General features: G+C 39.1%; 1 protein-coding gene across 1 annotated transcript in view; it reads left to right on the plus strand.

The window, feature by feature from the left end:
- Positions 1 to 18895, plus strand: part of LOC126336377 (integrator complex subunit 4) — a 102374-nt gene extending 83479 nt beyond the window's left edge. The window contains exons 13-17 of the mRNA XM_049999991.1: positions 1554 to 1727; positions 8508 to 8680; positions 11245 to 11409; positions 17344 to 17503; positions 18254 to 18895. Coding sequence (XP_049855948.1) covers positions 1554 to 1727; positions 8508 to 8680; positions 11245 to 11409; positions 17344 to 17503; positions 18254 to 18700 — 1119 coding nt within the window. The 3' untranslated portion in view covers positions 18701 to 18895. The remainder of the gene's footprint in view (positions 1 to 1553; positions 1728 to 8507; positions 8681 to 11244; positions 11410 to 17343; positions 17504 to 18253) is intronic.
- The last annotated feature ends 3425 nt before the right edge of the window (positions 18896 to 22320 follow it).

Below are 22320 nucleotides of genomic sequence, written 5' to 3' on the forward strand. Positions count from 1 at the left end.
CTTTTAAATGTGTTTGAAGGGAATCAATTTTTTGATGTGTCATTCGTGGAAAGTTTGAGTACCACACTAAAGTATGAGTATTGAGAATGATTTGATTTTGGTCCATTGTTACAATCCCAGTAAAGACAATCAATAGAAACAAGCTAGGCTGAATGGTGGTGCCGTTTTTTCAAAAGTGTGAGGAAGAGCAACCATTACCACTATTTCCACATATTTGTTTTCCCACAAATGAAAATTCTAACTGTGCGTATCCTTTTTATTCCCTGGAAGTCACTATATCTCTCTGTGAACCATTCCTGAACAACCATCACAAGAAAGCATATTTTTATCTTTCACTAAGGAGTTTGAGAGGATACACTAGCAGATATAACTTCTAGGGAAATATTTGAAGATGCTGTGGAGGTAATTTTTTACAAACTATTCTATTTCCTCATATGTTTTTAGTGACCATTCTATATTTCTGAATAGCTTCCCTCTGGCAATTTTGAAGACTTTAGCAGCTGTTCTGGCACTAGAACAACATTAAAGTTCTTATTCTTACTACTGCTGATAATTGTAGTGGTCAAGTTGCCCACCCACAATAATGTATGCGAACAATAGTAAAAAGATAAAACCAGAAATCATAATTGACAGAAACAGATTACGGATGAAAGTAAATCATATGACAAAGTATGATGGCAGATAAGATTAGGCTGTAGGACATTATAGTATAAATCGTTTTGAGGAGTATTCTATGACCTGAAGTGTGGTAATAATCAACAGTGATGAAGATGTCATCAGATAATTTTGTATCTCAAGTTCAGCTCACAAGTAAAAGCAAAACAATTGTAGAATCAATGCCATGTGGGACTAGTGTGTGTGTGTGTGTGTGTGTGTTTTTGTCCTTAGGATAATTTTGGTTAAATAGTGTGTAAGCTTAGGGGCTGATGACCTTAGCAGTTAAGTCCCATAAGATTTCACACACATTTGAACATTTTTTAGAATCAGTGGTGCCGACATAAGTTTTGTGAATCTGGGAACTGTAACTTCACTTGCTTCCACTGGCTGGCCTCTTACAAAGTACATTTCACTACCACAAGTTTTCCTGCTACGTCAGGAAATAAGAAAATGAGAAAGAATACTATTATTGAGCTAGATTATCTTGGAAATGAAAAGCTTTAGTCTTTAAAATACTTTGCTTGAACTGTCCATATGTGACCACATACTCCCATAAAAATGGTTTTTGATCTCCCCCCCCCCCCTTCTGTGTTCTGTATACAAATGGTTAACCTTTTGCTAAAACGATACCTTTTTAGATTTCCTAGGACTCGGACTGAAGACTTTATGTCTCATTGCTTTAATTTTCCACTTTGTCAGTTCGTGCAGTAACTTGAACATTTGACCACTCTAAAATAACAGGAATTTCACCAACTGGTAACTGTCATTCAGAGACTGTAACTTCATATATACTTTTTTAAGGTTTGCATCAGTGGTTTGATTTATATGTTTGTTTATGTATTGTTTTATAATTTGGTTGGTATATGTACTTAAAGCCAGTAACTGTGATGTTACAGGTGGGAGGATCCTCTGGTGTTCGTGAGGTGGTTGCAGATGAGGAAGCCAATGCCACTGCTGTTAGATTTCTGGAAGCCATGGTTTCCCGACTCGAAGCTGCACGGCGAGGTCCTGCTCGTGTGCGAGCGGAGCTATTGGCCGCTGCTCAGAGAGATCTTGCAAGGCTGGCAGAGGTCTGTTCACAGTGCATCTTTCCATTGCCATCTCCTAACTTTATATACATCAGCAATGTTTCGAACAGGACCTTTATTTAGGGGCTTCAGTATTTTGTTCACATAAAATATTACTCCCATATTATGTAAAATATGCATTTGTATTCTACAAAACTTGTGGTATTATTGTAATTTCCAGTCGTAGTTTTTTTAAAAGATATTTACAACAAAAATGCATTCTCTGGTAAGGAAAATGTCATGTTTTGAAGAAGCACGAGAAAATTTATGGTCTTTATTGGGACTGACAAGTTAAATCATCACATTTCAGGTCATTACATCCAAATTCCTAGCACAAGGTAAGCACTTTGTGTGAACCTGCCATGATCTTCATTGAGTGTCATATATGGTAGCTTTTAACAAAGGAGACAGTTTAGCAGAAAATTGAAGCTACATTATATTTGCACCAGACGTCGTCGATGGATTAGTGTATCAGTCAGATAGGAAGAAGTATAGCATGTGAAGTGCAAAATGCATGCCTCATTGGTCCAATACAGTATCCATGTCTTGGAATGTTGTATCAGAGGTGCGTCATAAGAAGGGTACGCCTTTGGTCTCGCCAACCTCCCAATTGTTTACTTTATTGTTAAAGTAACTAAAATGTTGAATTCCATGTATCAGCTTGGGATCATTTACGATGTGCAGTAGTACCTATCACCATTTGTTTATGTGACATGTCAAAATTTACACTTGACTTTAGAGAGCCAATACTGCCCATGCTTTTGGTAGTCAAAAGAAAGGGGTGTGGTATATGATTGTGTGTAAGGAAATTACAAAATTACAATTGTTAGCATTTAGTAATTATAGCTCTGAATATAATGCACTAACACTTTACAACAACCACCTCTCAACAGTGCCAGTAGCTTTCATAGAAATACTGTAACCCTAGAGAGTAAGTAGTGGAGTGTTTACAAATAGGAAAATATGATCTGTAAAATTTAGTTTAGGATCCCTTTTTTTACTGGAAATTTTCAAAGAATAACAAATGATCTAGAGACAAACGTTCTATAGAAAGTTTACATTAATTTCAGATGTATGTATCATTCATTTCAAGTTCAAAACAAAAACTGTGATGCACTGGGCAAGGAAATACCATTCCACACAGCAGAGCAGGTATATTACAATCTAAGGCACTCGGTCACTCATAAACAAGAAGTTTTTGGTTGATCATAGGTTTAATAAAATAACAGTATCGCAACACACTCTAGCCTCATGACTACCCATCTACATTTGAATTCAGAGATTCAGTGTCAGACTAATTTAAACGTCTGCACATCTTACTTTATTTGCATGATTAAGTTATGAATTAAAATATGTAACTAGCTGTTGTAGATCCAAACTTTGTAAAATGATTGTCCATGTATAAAAGCATACTTTCATAGAGTAATTTGCACTTTTTACTTTACATCCAAGGGGTCCTGTTATAATTTGAAGTTATAATTTAAAACAAGTAACTGTCTGTTTACAGAAAATTAAAGGCCTTTTTATCTGTTATCCATATTTCCTAATGTGAAAGCACACTTCATTTAAAATTTACAGAAAGCAACAAAAACATTCCAGACTGGAAGGTAGGAGACAAGGTACTGGCAGAAGTAAGGCTGTGAGGACGGGGCACGAGTCGTGCTTTGGTAGCTCAGTTGGTAGAGCACTTGCCCGCGAAACGCAAAGGTCTCAAGTTCGAGTCTCGGTTCGAGATGCAGTTTTAATCTGCCCTAAAGCAACAAAAACATTATGGGAGTAATGCCTCTTGCTACTGTCAAAAACCAATCTTCAATCTATTTTCGAGTTGTGTGCGTGCATTTATACTCTGAGTACATAGCTGTCATGATTTCAAAAAGATATTCAGAAACTGTGTTGTTCAAAAAATCATACACGGACTTTCTCAGTTTCAAAACAACAGCACAATGACTTCCCAAAACATGGCAGCTAGTAGCATGCATGGCATTGCAGGAAGGGCTGAATAACATGCCCCTCAATGTATTCTCTACCTATCTGGGTTTTGGACTTTGATTCTCAGTAGCATTCTTAGATTTCATGCAGTGGAGCAGATTAGAATACAATACACTCTTTGGCCAGCTGATAAGCTTCTTGATTACATAAGAAACAAAACTGGCATGCAAGTAGCTATGATGATGCCAAATAATCAGTTTAGCAGCAGTATGAGCCATTGGGCATTTATTTATTCTAGTGAGGTGACAGCACATTCAGTGGCATGCAGATTGACAACAGATAATAGTTTTGGATGAACCAAATTTCTTTTGAACTGTAATTAGGGCTGCATAATCATTAGATGACAATTTACTACACTATGTGATCAAAAGTATCCGGACACCTGGCTGAAAATGACTTACAAGTTCCATCAGTAGTGCTGGAATTCAATATGGTGTTGGCCTACCCTTGGCCTTGATAACAGCTTCCACTCTCACAGGCATACTTTCAATCAGGTGCTGGAAGGTTTCTTGGCGAATGGCAGCCCATTCTTCATGGAGTGCTGCACTGAGGAGAGGTATTGATGTTGGTTGGTGAGGCCCGGCACAAAGTTGGCATTCCAAAACATCTCAAAGGTGTTCTATAGGATTCAGGTCAGGACTCTGTGCAGGCCAGTCCATTACAGGGATGTTATTGTCATGTAACCCCTCCACCACAGGCCGTGCATTATGAACAGGTGCTCAATCATGCTGAAAGATGCAATCACCATCCCCGAATTGCTCTTCAACAGTGAAAAGCTAGAAGGTGCCTGAAACATCAATGTAGGCCTGTGCTGTGATAGTGCCACACAAAACAACAAGGGGTGCAAGCTCCCTCCATGAAAAACACAACCACACCATAACACAACTGCCTCTGAATTTTACTGTTGGCACTACACATGCTGGCATTCGCCATACCCACACCCTGCCATCGGATCGCCACATTATGTACCGTGATCCATCACTCCACACAATATTTTTCCACTGTTCAATCATCCAATGTTTACGCTCCTTAATACAAGCGAGGCATCATTTGGCATTTACTGGCATGATGTGTGGTTTTTGTGAGCAGCTGCTCGACCATGAAATCCAAGTTTTCTCACCTCCCGCCTAACTGTCATAGTACTTGTAGTGGATCCTGATGCAGTTTGGAATTCCTGTGTGATGGTCTGGATAGATGTCTGCCTATTACACATTACAACCCTCTTCAACTGTTGGCGGTCTCTGTTGTCAACAGACAAGGTCGGCCTGTACGCTTTTGTGCTGTTCGTGTCCCTTCACATATCCACTTCACTACCACTTCGGAAACAGTGGACCGAGGAATGTTTAGGAGGGTGGAAATCTTGTGTACAGACGTATACAGACATATGTCACAAGTGACACCTAATCACCTGACCTCGTTCGAAGCCTGTGAGTTCTGTGGAGCGCCCCATTCTTCTCTCTTACAATATCTAATGACTACTGAGGACGATGATATAGAGTACCAGTCAGTAGGTGGCAGCACAATGCACCTAATATGAAAAATGTATGTTTTGGGGGTGACTGGATACTTTTGATCACATAGTGTATGTGTTAAACAGTGGAAAGTCCAGGATGGAATAACAAAACAATATTATGACAGGGATAGATTGCTACTCTCAATACATGAGTTGCAGACTGCTAAACATTTAAGCGTTCAGACAAAAAAGCCCTTCTTTGGAAATAGAAAACACACACATCGCACATTCACGCAAGCATAACTCACACGCATATGGCCATTGTCTCCAGCCATTGTGACCTGACTGTGACTGCATCTGATGTAAGCAGCAATATGAAGTGTGTGGTGGGGCTAAGGAGGAGGCGTGAAGTGGGGAGAAAGAGGGATAGCAGGGTAGGGGTGGGGAATGATGATGTGCTGCCTGTGAGTGTCTGCAGGGGCATGGTGGGGCAGGATAGGGCTGCTAGGTGCAGAGTAAGGAGAGGAGAGACATAGAGAAGAGGAAAAGACTTTAGGTGCTTTGGTGGAATAAAAGGTGCGTGTAGTGCTTGGGTGAGAGTGGGTAAGTGAATAGGTAGGCAGAGAACAGGAACTAGTGAAGGTTGAGGCTGGGGCTTATGGAAAGGAAGGATATGTTGCAAGGAAAGTCCCACTTTGTAGTTCAGAAAAGCTGGTGTTGGTGGGAAGGATTTAGGTGGTACAGGTTCTGAAGCAGTCATTCAGGTGAAGCCCTACAAATTCAGTAACTGAATGGTCCAGGTGTCTCTTGGCCACAATTTGGTGGCAGCTATTCATGCAAACAGACAGCTTGTTAGTACAAAACATGCACAAAACAGTACAGTGGTTGCAATTTAGTTTTTAGAGAACTTGGCTTTTCACAGATAGTGCTGTCTTTGATGACGGGATGGGAGATCCCTGTGACAGGACTGGACTAGGTGGTAGTGGGAGCATGTATGAGACAGGTCTTGCATCCATGTCTGTTGCAGTAGTATGAGCCATGAATCAAGGGGTTGGAGTAGGAGTGGAGAACAAACAAGCATATTGCGTAGGTTCGGTGGGTGAAAGAATGCCATTGTGGGACAGGTGGGGAGGATATTGGTAGAGAGTACCTTGTTTCAGTGCATAAAAAGAGGTAGCCCTCACCAACCTGGTCCTGTAAAAGCACATAAATCAGACCCAAACCTCTTCAAATTCCTGCATCCCATCTCCCAGACTGAAACTCTTGCCCTTCAGGAACTAAAGCAGTGCACTATGCCACTTCAAAAAACTCTCGAATCTGTTCAGCACGTACTCCTGCCTTGGATTACCAGTATCCACCACCTCTACAAGTGCCTGTAATCTCTCCTGCATCCCCTCATAGCTAACTAACTCATCCTTGCAGACCAACTACATCTGTGACACCCTCTGAAACTCCGCCCCACTACCATACAGAATCAAAAGGCTAAACTTTCCTCCAAAAGCCTCTGTCCCACAGAAATATCAGTCCTTTTCAAAGACCTTACCTTTTATCCCATCTCTCCTTCTCCTGGTCTCTATACTGGAAACACTTTTTCGCCACCAATCCTACCAATCAGACTCAATCCAAAGCTGTTATTGAACCCTGCCTGACTCAGTTCACTCCTCCAGCCAACCATGTTTCACCCCATATTAACTTTCGAGAATTTCCTAAACTTGAACCTTGCTTCACCATCATTCCCCAAATCAATCACTCACAATGGAAATGCAATCTACTACCTGAAAACTGACCCTGACCTGATAATCCTTTCTGCTGACAAAGGTGCTGTGGTTATGAACCTCGTTAAATATGTCCACCTACTCCATTCCAGAAATCCAACAGTATCTCCCTTCTCAAATCCTAAGGTCCGGCCCAGATCAGGTCTCAAAAGTTCTGTCCCCTCTCATCCCCACCACTCCTGCACTACTACCTTCCATGCGCTTCCAAGGTCCATAAACCTAGCAACCCAGAACGCCAGTTTGTGGCTGATTACTGTGTCCCCGCTGAGAGAATCTCTGCTTTTGTGTACCAAAACTTTTAGTCTATTACCCGTAACTCTCCCTTGTAAATAAAAAAGAAACCAACCATTTCCTTCACTTACTCTCCGTAATTCCTGTTCCTTTACCACACAACGCCCTGCTTGTCATTGTCATTGCCAGCTCCCGCTACACTAACGTCACCAATGTTCATGGCCTTGTCACCATTGAACACTACTTTTCCCAATACTCAACTGATTCGAAACTCACAATCTGCTTCGTAGTTACTATGACCAACAATATCCTCACTTGCAATTACTTCTCCTGTGAAGGCATCTCTTGCAAACAAATCTATGGTACAGCAATGCACACCTGCATAACGTCTTTCTATTTCTGAAGAAAGATTTTTTTTTTTTTTTTTTTTTTTTCCTATTTCCGAAGAAGGACTTTTCGGTCCTAAAGCTTAAATATTTAGCAGTTCTTTCATTGTGGCTGTCTGTGGCGCAATGCCTACTCTATGTGGTGAGTAGCAATGTATCCTTTTCAAAATTATGTGTTATGTGTAATGTTCCATCTCTCGGTAAAAAATTAGAACATTTTAAATTTGTTGTCCAACTGTCTATTTATCTGTTAAGACTCCTTTTTCTCAGGAATACATAGATGTATCAAGTTGAAAGTTACACTTTTGAACTCATTTATACAATTCATTTATATATTGAATTGTGTTAACCATTGTTGAGTACAATAAAGTAGTGACTGGCAAAGCAGTACCACTACTGAGTGATAGGCAGCCATGACTTTGAACTGTATTGTGTTTGCTGTTGGTCTGTCTTGACAGTCGCTTTCATTTATTGAGTGCTCAAAATTCATAAAATTTCTTTGATTTGTCAAGATTGCCTGTATGAAGATTTGAATGTGCAGTAGGCAAATGTATTGAGTAAACTAGATGAAGAGAGTTTGACATTTTGGGAATAATCATTGTTAAAAGGTATGGTTTACTGTAGGCTTCTGCTTTCATTTCTCTCCATATCGTTATGCCATTAGCAAATACTGCTGTGCAAATAATTATGGTTCCTTCGTCTTTACCATGAATTGAACCAATAAAATAAAAGTTTAGAAGCATTTTATAAGGCAAGCTGTGGGGGCATTTTCACTATCATCAGTCATGCTGCTTCTCATTCATTTGAGAAAGTTCATGGAATTAAACCCATTGGTTTCATTCATGAGCTTTTTTATTTTTCAATTACATTAACAACAAGTAAAACTCTTAAAGTCACACTTCATGTGTGTCAGCATACTTGTTTTACTTTTAAATGTGTACTATTGCAGGTTGGTGGTGCAGCTGGTGATGCTGCTCGTATGTCAGCTCTTCATGTGAACTGCCAAGTTATGCTGGCGCGTGTGCTAGAGTCTCGCCTGTGGGCTAGTCCAGGAGCGCTTGCCAGCCAGCAGGGTGCTGCTGTCCGCACAAACATCACACAGCTCCTGCATGACTGTCTTAGGTGAGGAACAGTCTGTGAATATATGAAATTTTCTTGTACATAAATATTGTAAAAACATATATTGAAGAATAGTTTATGTAAATGAGGAGTGCTTGTTGGGTAGTAGAAATATGATGATTAAACCCAGGAATTTCAGGACTCAGAATCACAGGTTCATTCTTTGGGACAGTGAAAGAGGAGCTGTAGTAGGATGATGGAGCTGTTGCTTTGTCAAAAAGGAAGAAGGAAAGAAAAACTCGAGGACAGTGGGGAAAAAACTGTGCACTACAGTAAGATAAGCAGCTCAGTACCATGTTCAGATACTGCCATCTAATGCAGTGAGTGTGGCATGGCAATTACTTTGTCTTATTTAGAAGTGTTCAAAAAAATGGTTCAAATGGCTCTGAGCACTATGGGATTCAACTGCTGTGGTCATCAGTCCCCTAGAACTTAAAACTACTTAAACCTAACTAACCTAAGGACATCACACACATCCATGCCCGAGGCAGGATTCGAACCTGCAACCGTAGCAGTCGCACGGTTCCGGACTGCGCGCCTAGAACCGCGAGACCACCGCGGCCGGCTAGAAGTGTTCACATTCAAAGTCAGAGTATCATATAAAACAATGAGTGATGCATAGCTGCATGGAAAGTAATGAACATGACTCAAATAAACATTTTTACAAGGTTTTTCTTTGTCTTTCAGCCTATTGTTGCTAAAGCAACAACACGGAATAACAGATTTTTCCAGTTATTGGTCAGTTGGCATACTTGACTATGTGCACCTGTGAATTTCAAGGGAATAATGGGCTTTCAACTGCTTCAGATGAGCATTAAGCTGAAATAATACTGCATAAGTCAATAATACGTGCAGTGGTTGGCAGTTGCCAATCACACTCTCACAAAAAGCTCTGTTTTTGTACACTACTTTCAACTGAGCAACAGTTTTTTTTAAAGATTGTTTTGTGAAACACTATCCAATTCCATCAACTGACTTTTGAACTGCCTACCAGTATGGCGAGAGATGTAACAAACAGTAACAATGTGCTGTGGTTGCACACACTTTTTCATTTGCTTGGCAAATTGACACAGACATTGTATTGTCCCTTTAAAGATGCTATATTGTTAAATCCTCTGTAATGCTGTATTCAGCAAATACAATTTTTCAATTGTTTTACAAATTTTTATTCACAACAGAATTATCAAATAAATTTAACCACTATTATAAGTTGAAACTTTTAGTTTAGAGTTTAAGACTAAAACAATTAAATTACGTCTAGTATTGATTCTTTGTTTATGGGAGGCTCTCTGTTCCAAGTCCCAGTGCAGTTATTATCTTCAGAAAGATTCATTTCAGCAATAGGCCATGGCCAAGCCACATTTATGTAACCTTTGTACAGCCTGTGTTAGCCTAGCAAGACTCAGTTGGACCCTAAGGCATGGCTGTGTAGTTATGAGAATAAGAGACTTTCCTGCAGAAGACAAGAATATTACTGTAAAACCAGCCTGAATGCAGTTTTAATCTGCCATATTGATTCAGTACTTGAAGGTATTTCATAGAAACTGGAAGTACTAAACAGTTCTGGTATATACATGCAGGAACCACATTTTACATTATGACTAAAGACAGCACAGAAAAAGGAATTGATATGTCGCAATGTTGAGAGATTTTCCTGTAAAACTCTAAACTCACAAAGTATTAATGTAACTTTGTTGTGTAAGGAACAGCATCACATAGTTTGCTGTGGGGTATTAAACTTATTTACTGTTTGTAATGCAGTTAGTTATATGTAGTTTCCTGGAACATTTTTCACATTCTATTCATCAAGTGTGTCTGTGCGTGTCTCTGATAATGTTTTCTCACTCTGTACGACCCATAATGTTGACATAATTGACTGCCCCACTGTCACTTTTAATATCTCACATTTTCATACCTGACCACTTCCATTAATTAATTGTTGCTTTGTCTTGTCATATTTGGCTACCTCTCACATGATACTGGATGTTGGATGGATTTTCCCTCTGAACATTTGATAAGTTCAGTTTTCGCGCTCTTTCCTTATACAGCGTCTGATTTCAAAAGCTGCTTTCCTATGTTTTAATTTCTCTTCTATTGCTTGCCAATTTGATGAAGAGACATATGGAGATCCTAAAGAAACGAGCTACACTTGTGTCCTATGTTCTACAGAATTTTACTAGTTACCCTTTGCTTCCAAGATGAGTTTTGTAGAAACTGAATCTTCGGGACAAAACAGACAGTTCCAAAATGTCTCTGAAATGCTGTGTTGAGCTGAGAGCCTGCTGAAACCTCATCTCTCCCCCTCCCCCCCCCCCCCCCTCAACACACACACACACACACACACACACACACACACACACACACACACACACACACACTTTTTCTCCTTCCATATATATTTATATAATATGTAGCAATACCTGTTTACTAATAGTGCCTTGTACTCCTTTTTTTTCCATTTATGTGTTGGAAGTTTCGTATTGTATGTATGGAACCTACCACTTGAAAATATTGATACAAACATTTTTTTTTTAAACTTGTCTTTGTAACCACCATTGTCATTGCAGGTTACAGTATCTTTTTATAGGAGTGAGTGAAGACGACTTGGCACTTGTAAAGCAGTTGAAGTTAAAGGCACTAGCTTTACAACTAGTATACATAGTACGTTGCAGTAATTCATCTGCACTTGCTCTTTGTGACCACTTCCTTGAGCAAGTTGAGGATGTGCACAGGTAAGTTTTCACTTGAAAATTTAAATTATGTAATGAATGAAACTAGATTTTGTTTTGAAATCTACGTGATAGCGTACCGCTCCCTCTCCTTGTTGTTTGCCTGTAGAACCAAATCTTGGTAGCTTCTGTATTGATACTTGTGTATCTGCACTGTCATGACAACGCTGATACTCTACTGTGTTAGTGTGGGCACTTTACTAGCTGATGGTGGCACAATAATGACAGGGAGCAGATCCTTATGAGAAGAAATGAAAACTCGCTTTGTGAATCAATCTGTTGTAAGCAGAAAGTCCGAACCCACATACAGACATGCATGGCATAAGCACTGGCGTGCTCAGCTTACGGCTGCCTGCAGGTAAACACCTCTGGGGTTTGGGATACTAAAAATACAATCAGAAGTACCCATTACAGTAACACAGTTTTGTTGCTGGATCATTTAAGTGAGCAGTGCAGAAAGGATCCCTCTTGTAATTGGTTTTAGCTTTGTTTCATTAATATGGGGCTGCTTAGATGAGGCAAAAGTTGTTCCAGATCATGCGAGGTAAAAGATGAATTATTAAGGTGTGGCGTTGTTTGAAACAGCCTCAAAGTGTTAAAAGGGGGTCTTCATTCATTCCAATTTGTGTATGCAGTGACCTCTTTAATATTTCTTTCTTATTGTCACTGAGATGCATAACATCAAAGACAAAAGGCTATATGACTGTTTTTTGTCTCAAGATATCATTTTATGCTAACATAGATAACATACATTCAAAAGCAGATGTTTGCTTTGGCTTTCTCAGATAATTGAACTAGTATGAAATCCCTGAATGTCCAGCTAACTGCCATTCTTTTAAAGATGTGACATTTAAAATGTTGGCTGCTGAACTGAGCACTGCATTCTTATCTACTTGTTTGGACCTTCGCCAGGACTTGGGTTACCAGGGTAGCCTACCTTGCTCTGTGGTGAATGTTCTAGAGTGCTTTCTGCAATGTCTTCTTCTACCACTCTAAGATTATTCCCCACCGAGATGTACATTATTGTTAGCATAAAAATTAGTTTCAGACATTGAACCTTCACTGCAAAGTTGTGGTAGTTACAAATCAACAGAGATGTGAACATGGCTTTTTCCTTTAATAGTTTCTGATCCAATTGTGGTAACCCATTTAGAAAGTTATGTTTTACTTCAATAGACACCAGTAGCATAGTGTCCCTTCATATGAGTTGTCCAGCAAAAAAATCCTTGATTTCAAAATTAAATATCTTGAAAACTAAGATTGATATTTGAGTACAACAAATGATATGATTATTGGGAAAGCTATAAGGACTTCAGCAGTAATCGTACAGAAGTTTCAAAATAGTTTGAAAAGCTGCTAACGGATAGGCTGAAATTGCAAATATAGTGCCTGTAAATAGTGCACTGCAACTCGCAGTAACCAGTTCCACAATTGAAACATGAAAGGAGGTTAAGACATCGAGGGAAGGGGTTGAAGTAATGTCTTCCACTGAACATTGTGTCTTTCTGGTAGCAGTTTGGCTGATGTTCTAGTAGGTAGTGTTGGCCACAGGCAAACTAGAGATACCCCTGAAAATATCGCCTCAGTTTCTGGAATTATTCAGCAAAATCCTTCCAAAGAACTGCAGCAGAGACTGTTTTGAAGTGTTCCAGCATGCAGCAAGTACTGAGACAGAGCCCACACGTTTCCATTCAAAGTACAAAGCCACCAGACGATACCTATATGAGCCGTGTGACCCAGGGCTGACTTTGTGACCCAGATTCTCACAATGATTGATAATGAGGGAGATGATTTTGATTGCATCTGGTTCACGAATGAAACAGCTTCCCCATGAATAGAGTCATGAATAAACAAAACTGACAATGTTGACATTCTGAAAATCGCCATTTGTGTGAAGCAGAACCACTGTATTCTTCCAAAGTTACTGTTTGGGGTGTGATATGCAGCAGAGGCATTATTGGCCCTTTTTTCATGTGAGAAATGGTTAATAGTGAATGTTACATAGCATGTTTGGATCATTTTGTTACCATGGAGGATCAAACAGGTACTGAGTCGTTAGTGCAATTTGAGGCCAGTTCATATTGGACCAAATAGATGTGTTACTTTCTAAATGAATACTTCAGGAATAGAGTCGTTGCATTGGATTATTGTAAATTTACTGGTGCACAGATGGCTTGGCATCCATATTCATCCGATCTGCCTCCAACAACTTTTTTGTGGGGCACATTGAAAGATACTGTCTGCTGGAACCATTCCAACATGCTGGACGAGCTTGAATCAGAGATCTGTGTGGCATCTGAATACATTCACATTTCATTGCTCATTTGTGCAACCTCTCTACTGAAAGTGGTGGACATTTCGAAAAGATTATGAGGTGATTAGACTGCATGTGGTGCATGAGTTTAGTTACGCACACTGACACCGTATGAGCTACACAGTGTACAGCACCACCTTTTTAGCAGTTTTTTGAACTGTTTCGAACTTCGGGACAAAATTCTTAAAGTTTTCCCAATAAACATACCTTTTGTTGCACTCACCTTTTGATCTTTGTTTTTGAGATATTTAATTCTGAAGTTAGGGATTCCTTCACTGAACACTGCATAGCTACATGTCTGTAATACCTATGCTATTTGCATGTATTCTTCGCTCAACTAAATCAAGAAATAAACAAAGTTGATTTAAGTTAAGTGGATATTTGTATAGCACACGTTGTGAGATATTTTCCATTGGTGTGTAGATTATGCTGTTTCTTTGTTGGTGAGAGATAAAGGCCATCTGTGATATAATTTTTCTTTGTGGTACTTATGCAAGCAAATGCATACTGTTACTTTGTATGGTGAACAAAATACACTGCTTGTCTGTGACATCATTCTCATATCTAAATATTGGCATTTATTTTGAATCACATTAAGAACTTGCTTTTATTGTATTGCAAGATTTATTTGATTGCTTCATGAATGATTTTTTCTCAATACTAGTTGGGTGCTTATTTATTAGAGGAGGACAGATTTCCTGTCTGTAAGTACACTATGTAAACAGTACATTTATGGCACTGCTCTTGTCCTGTCGAGCAACTTGGCAATGCGTCTGTTAAAGTTCTGATAACTTCTTGTCGATTGGAAATGGATGACAAGTTGTCTGTAATTGTACAATAAAATCTTCACGGCCATGGAAATCAAGTTTCATGAACAAGTTTTGTAAATACATGAATAATTCTGTATAATAAATAGACGATCATTTAGTATTTTTGTCTATTTTACACAGCGTGTGCTATATTTTAACATTTACTCCACAAGTGAAAGATACATCTGCAGTATGTGTATTTGTCGGCACCGTAATTATCTTGAGACAATCTTCAAAGTTTTAAAGCAAATGTGCAAAGATCTTTACACGCAGTGTGTATATTTTACATCCTTTTTTATCTGGAATTTGAACCAGCAATGATGAAGTTACAAATACATTTAATCTTTTTCTTGTTTATTTTTTCCCCAGGAATGTATTGATCCTTGTTATTCTATTTTCATTCATCCTGTTCTAATGATCAATGGCTTGTCTTTGTGTGGTAAGACTCAAAACAGGTGCCACACTTTATGTTTCCAGCAAACCATGCATCTACCCATTACCCATTAGGGTATCTTTCATGGAGTGCTCATTTGTTCCAACATTTGGAAATTCCATCCCCACAAATCATAGAGGATTATCATCCCAGCATCTTTTCCTGCTGCAGGCTTTTCTGCAGTCTGTTGCATGTTGTTGTTGGTGGTGTGTTCTTCAGTCTGAAAACTGATCTAATGCAGCTCTCCGTGCTAGTCTATCCTGTGCAGTCCTCTTCATCTCTGCAGAAGAACCTAATTGCCATACACCCCCCCCCCCCTTTTAGCCTTGGGCTAAATGTGCTGTTGACAATTTTCATCCTGTTGCTGACCAGTGTAGAACACAAGCATTTAAAATGAACAGCTCAGCAATGTGAAAAAATAAATTTTCATAATGTATCATAGTTTTCCACATCAATTTAACATACACTAACTATATGATCAAAAGTACTCAAACACCCCAAAAACATATGTTTTTCATATTAGATGCTTTGTGCTGTCACCTACTGCCAGGTACTCCAAATTAGCAACCTCAGTAATCATTAGACAAAGTGAGAGAGCATAATAGGGCACTCCGCTGAACTCGTAGACTTCAAACATGGTCAGGTGATTGGGTGTCACTTGTGTCATACATTTGTACGAGGCATCTCCACCCTCTTCAACACCCCAAGGTCCACTGTTTCCGATGTGATAGTGAAGTGGAAACGTGAATAGAGACATATAGCACATATGCCTGCTTGTGTAATGCCAACAGTAAAATTGGGAGGTGGAGGTGTTATGGTGCAGTCGTGTTTTTCATGAAGGGGGCTTGCACCCCTAGTTGTTATGCATGACACTATCACAGCACAGGCCTACATTGATCTTTTAGGCACCTTCTTGCTTCCCACTGTTGAAGAGCAATTTGGGAAGGCAACTGTACTTTCAACATGATTGACCAACTGTTCATAGTGCACAGCCTGTAGTGGAGTGGTTTCACGACAATAACATCCCTGTAATGGACGGGCCTGCACAGAGTCCTGTCCTGAACGCCATTGAATATCTGTGGGATGTTTTGAAACACCAACTTTGTGCCAGGCCTCACCGACTGACATTGATACCTCTCCTCAGTGCAGCGCTCCGTGAAGAATGGGCTGCCATTCCCCAAGAAACCTTGTAAAACCTGGTTGGACGTATGCCTGCGAGAGAGGAAGCTGTCATAATATCTCTCATTACAGTTACTTTGGAAGTTTTAGCAGTTTGGTCTTTCCTATGAATGCTGCATGCATTTGTCTCATAATTGTGAAGCCAGGAAAAAAAAAAGAGCTTGAATACCAACTATTGATCTAAGGACTGTGTGTTTGTTTAAGCTGGGACTTCATAAGACTTACCACTATGTCACCACTTTACTGCAAATTGTAGAACGTAGTTTTTGTTGTTGTCCCTGTATAAACTATGAAATGTAATAGGGAGCCAGTCCTAAAGTTAAACAACACAAATGTTCTAATTCTGAATCTACTCCATTTTGGTGGAATGGATTGTTTTGAAAGATAAAGTGCCTTTCAGTAACAATAGGTTTTTGTCAGCACAGAGCTAGTGATACAGATTAAATGCACAGCAGAGTGTTGCAATAGCTTTATAGAGAATGTTCGCGGTTTTGAGTAATCTGTCTCCTCTGCTGTTGGCAGAGTTTTCACTAAATTGTAACATTCACAAAAGAAACATAGAACCATCTCTGCATGTAGCTTTACTGATAACTATAGTGTTCAGAAGATCACAGCTGGATCCGTTTTGCTAACTTTTAGTCTTTTCATGCTATTTGTTACTAAAACTTTTTAAGTATATGTTTGTGTATTATAAGCATTAGCTGTAACTGCAAACATGTGAAACTGAATGAGAACTCATTATACCAGTTCAATGCTGATTGACTGTAGTGAACATTGTCCATTTAAGGGCACTGTAAATACCTCTAGATACTTGACAGAGCCTGTATTTCAGTAGTTAATTATTCCAGGCTGTATGCCCTAGCATACCACTATAAGCCCGTAAACTAAGGCAGTAAATTTTTCATATTGCGACTATTACAATGGAAACAACCAAAGAGAAGTTACAGAAAGTATTGCTTATATGTCATTTCCTTTTCTTCTCTCACTCTTTAAGTTTGTATTTGGATATCACTTTCTGTCTGAGATTCTGTCAATCCAGCTTTACTTATTCATATTTTAGCATTCTGTAGGGAGATGCTATTGTTACATATTGCATGTTTTTATTTTATCTTAATTTTTCTCAATTTAAAATTAATTTGTTTTGAAGCACTAGTTACTTTCATACAAATAGTCATTATTTTCCTGTTACGAACATTGTTTAGGTATCTTGGAGAACGAGGTATTGCTCCTGAGGCTTTTACTGCCTCATTGGTTAAGGAGATGTCTCAGTTGGAAGAGACAAAGCCAGGTCCTGTGGCACGCTGTCTTCTGCCGCTCTTACAGAATGCTCCTCCAGTGCCACAGTTAAGGCCTACAACCAGTGTGAGTACTGGAAAATGTAATTGACAGTCTTTAGCATATTTTTGTTGGTTTAACTATTTTTATAAATTACTTATAAGCCAGTCTAAAACTTTAGAAGTCTGAGAAATGTTGTGATCTCCTTCTCTTTTGGAAATGTTTTGTTTCTTTCTGGATTCAATTTTACGCCATTGTGTACTTGTTCATTTTTCTGTGCTTATTTCATTAATCTAATCTCTGTCTGTCTGCAAGTATCAGTTCTTTTATTCGCCACTTCCTCACAGTCAGCTGAAAAGTACTGTTGGAAAACTTGCAGATGTATATAAAAAGAAGGTGAACTGTGTGATTTGTCTGTTACAGACAGAATGTCTAGTTTCCAGTGTTGATCAGTCGCTGTCAAAAATAAATAATTAGTAATGTTCATGTTTGCCTTTTTACTGGTGGCTAGCAGCAGCAAGCACATTACTTTTAACAGTAAAGTTTATTGCAGTCAAATACGCACATAAAATCTTCAATGACTAAACTGAATTTGGCTGATTATTCATTTCAAGAGAGTATGGGTAATTCCTGGCCCAAGGCTGTAACAAAATATGTCACCACTTATGCGAGGCTTGTATCAGAATGACTTTATCAGTTGAAAGTAGTACAGCCATGGAAGATTTTACTCAAGCATTTGACAGCAATCAGCTTTATTTTAATCAGTAATGTCCTAGATTATATTGTTACACATTTTATGAAATTAATATGAATCTGAAGATTGTCAATTCTGCACAGGTTCAAATGACTACAGCGACCTTGGCATGTGAACCAGGAGGTGATGCAGACGCACCGCTTAAGTTCACTGCTGGTCTTGTATTAGGTGTGCCTCTTGAAGCAGAGCTGCGGTACCTCCAGTCTCCCGAGCTGTTGCGTATCAAGGTACGCTATCCAGACCAACAGACACACCTGCTTGTACCGCCACGAGGAGATCTGCGGCCAGGAACGACTGCAGGCACCTCACGCTTGTTGACGCGTGCACTCGTGTCTCACCAAGTGTGGAGTGAGGCGTGTGCTTTGCACATAGGACTAGCTCTTGACCTCGCTGCTGTGGAGGGAGGAACTGCCGCTGCCACAGCAGCACGACGTGCTCGGGCCCCTGCTGATGCTGACCCGTGTCTTCTAGACCTCTGCAAGCCTGTCAAGGTGTACGTTTCACCAAAACCGGTTAAGAGGGGCATCTAAAAGGCCTTTACAGTGTAAATATTCAGTGCTAGGCTCTTGCAAAGAAATCTAGACTATGCCAAAATTTCTCTCTTCTGCAATCTGAATGATGTCAGTTGTCCTATTGCAGATTGAACACATTCCCAAGTTTTAGCTGTCTTCTTATTATACATTTCATTGTGTGTTTGTGTATGCACAATAAAAATTTTTACCGTACAGTGTTTTATTTTCATTTGAGTATCATATGATCGCTTGTTCCATTTTCCCAGCAAATACTTTTAATATACCTGCTTCCTTCGTGAATGCTTACAAGGGAGTTACAACAAGTTGTGATCGCAGTTACACTGTAAGCTATGAAGATGTGATATTCTGCTCATAGTGGGCTATATCTGATAAGATATCATGACTTTGGTAACTGTAGTCATTGTAAACAGTGTCCCTCTAGTAGCTAATGTAGTTATTTGCAGTGTGTTCTGTGGTCGACACATGCTGCACTGTACCAAAAGTCATGTGATGAAGTGTCCGATGCAACATCTAGGGGAACTAGACAGATATTGAAACCAGCATAATAGTGACCCCTGTCTGTATTGCATCAACATTGGCAGTTAATCGATCAGTTTGTGATGCACCATCACATTACTCTCACTGTCAACGTAATCGTGTGATAATGAATCCTACAAATATAGCGAGCACTTACTGTTAGCCATTAAAAAAACAAACAAGATCCTTAGAAATTACAGTAAAGGAGAGAAATGCAATTGCATTTATAATCAATATGATAGCTAAAGTGGTGGCAACCAGCCGCAATAATATACATCACAAAAATACAATAGACTATATTGAAGAATATGAATACACAAAGGAATTGTGTGATCGTGAAAAACATATGGATGATCCAGAACCTGATAGTGACAAAGAGTTGTTATGAAGCCAGTTATCTGCCAAGCTGACTGAAGAGGAAGAAGTGGCATGATATATCTTTTGAAAAGGTTTACCATACTTATGACAGTCTACATCCTCATCATCTGTTGACATATAGGGGACATCACATTCACTTGATGAATCTGGTTCCAGGTCGTCCTCCTTTGAAGACATTCAATTATGTGATCTTTATGTTTTAGGTTTAGGAGCACTTGTTTTATTTCCAGCTGCAGTTTTTCCCATATGCAGCTTCCATTTTGTTCCCTGTTTTGCCATCTTTACCATTACAGATGTGGAAGGATTAGGCCCATTAAGTTTGCCATTTGCCTCCAGAACAATAATTTTGTGTGGAAAGTCAATAACGAGAAATGTTGAACCTCATATTGTGCAGGTTGTTGTGGGCTAATAACTTTGATAGGCCTAGGCCTATCATTTGGACTAACAACAGATGGCTCGAAGAATTCACTCAGACCAGGGATGTCTAGCCTAGAAGTGTCATTAAGGCCTCTTGTGATTACTCTTCAACTCTGACTTGGATTTGAGTTTCCTGCTAATGACTCAGGTAATCTACATTGCTGAATATTTCTGCGCTGAATGGAGCAGTTCCAGTCTTGCGAAAACAACTTATGACTTTCTGTACCATTGCTGCACGACTGCAGGCGTATGCAAAAAGAGAATCTTTTGCTTGTTGAATGCAAAAAGAGAAGCTTTTACTTGTTGAAGTGGGGTGGAAGACAAACTATTGAGATTTCATTTGCACAAAACTTAATTGATTAGTATATTACGAGTATGTGAATAGTGTCCATTCAGAATTAGCACAAGTGGCTTATCTTTTGTAGGCATTTTTGGTGTTAATAAAGTGCTTAATCAATTTGATAAAAAGAGGACCTTTGACCCATTTGGACTTTGAGCAGGAACCACTTGAGCCAGGAGATGCACCATTGAGTAGCTCATGCTCACATCATTCTTGAGGGAAGATTAGCATTGGTGGAACATATTGCCCACCTGCTGACATGCCGGTGATTACAATGATTGTTGCTCCATGTTCTGCAGAGGCAAGCTTTTGTACTTGCTCTTTGCCCTTGGTTGCAATGACTCTTCTAGACTTACACTGGACAACAAAAATTCCAATCTCATCTATGTTGAATATTCTCATTGCATCATAATTAATTCTATCAAGTTCTGCTTTTAAAAATGGATAAAAATGTGTCCAAATTTCCCTTTGTGGACTTCCAAAATTGGGCCATAGACAGGCTTTCTGCCATTCTCATATGAAATTCGAGATGCCTTTTTAGGGAGTATTTCTTCCACTTTCAGTCAGCTTTTTGTGTTGCCTTACAAAATGGATTTGTTAAATTGTGTGCCACAGCTAACTGAAAAGCCATCCTTGTCACACCTCCAGAAGTACTGCTTCAACCACTGGTTCAGGTTTCCAGTCTTTGTTTTCCCATCTAACAGTCTCAGTTTTGAAATTATTTAATGTCAATGACGCATTTCACTCTTTTGGGGGATCAACAGGTTATCTATGAAAACGAGAAACCAATCAATTAGATACAGATGGAGGAAAAGGGCATGGTTCTATCTTGTACAGCATTGCAATGTGAACTAAAAGCAGTAACAACTTACATAAAACTAGACGGATATTTGACTCCTTACTCATGAAACCACATATAATGTAATATAAAAATCAAGGTAACTGGATATATAATCCATCTGTCATGAAACATCTAAACCATGGAATGGACCTAGTGAAAGGAGAGAAACAACCAGAATAGCACCAAGAAAGCGGAAAAATTTTGCACAGTTACCGTATGTTAACTTGTGCACACCAGCCCATTCCGCTGTGGCAGTACAAGATAGGGCCGATATGTACACGGGACAATGTCTATATTGGCACGCCCACAAATATTACTATGACAAATTGAGATACAGCTGCTACATATAGTGAGGCAAACATGACCGGCTTAAGGCATATTTTTGAAAAATGAAAGTTCGTAAAACTAGTAATTAAAATGCATATAAGCAATCCAATGCAGACACACAAAACCCAAAAATAAAATAAAAGCTAAATTTTGGAGTACATTCATAGCGTATGCATTCTGAATCGATAAAACTTCAAGACACCAGGATTGGGAGTGTCAAATTGAATAGTTCTCTCAACAAGCTGAAGTTGTAGGTCTAAAATAGCTAAGTGTCCTTTTATGGTCCATCGCTTTTTGGGTGAACATCATCTTTTCGTATAAGGCATTAAATTCCTCAACTACAAACGTAATGCTAGAAATAGGGCAGTTGAAGATAATAATAATGTCATCTACATATTGATGATAAAATAGCACCTGTCGAGAGAGACCATTGTTCTGTCTAAAATATTTAGATTCCAGATGATTAACAAAAATAACTGCGAGACCCTGCTAAAAATTTGCCCATGGCCAGATCATCCAGTCTGTTTGTAATACTGATCATTAAAAGGGAAATAATTGTAGGACGTAAGTAGCTTAAGCAAGATGATTGACTCTGCTATTATGTCTGAATTCAAGACGCCGACGTCAGAGAGATTTTTATTTATAGTGAGGACCGTTTCATCCAGAGATTTTTAATATCCGAGGGGAGCAAATTGGTCTAGTGGAAAAGTCTTACCATCTAGAATGCGAACCAAATCTTTTCTATTGGAGATTATAAAATTTTCTTCATAGACAAATTTTTTTGGTAATAACTGTAGC

The sequence above is a fragment of the Schistocerca gregaria genome, chromosome 2 (genome assembly GCF_023897955.1).
Source record: "Schistocerca gregaria isolate iqSchGreg1 chromosome 2, iqSchGreg1.2, whole genome shotgun sequence".
In the NCBI taxonomy this organism is placed as follows: Eukaryota; Metazoa; Arthropoda; class Insecta; order Orthoptera; family Acrididae; genus Schistocerca; species Schistocerca gregaria.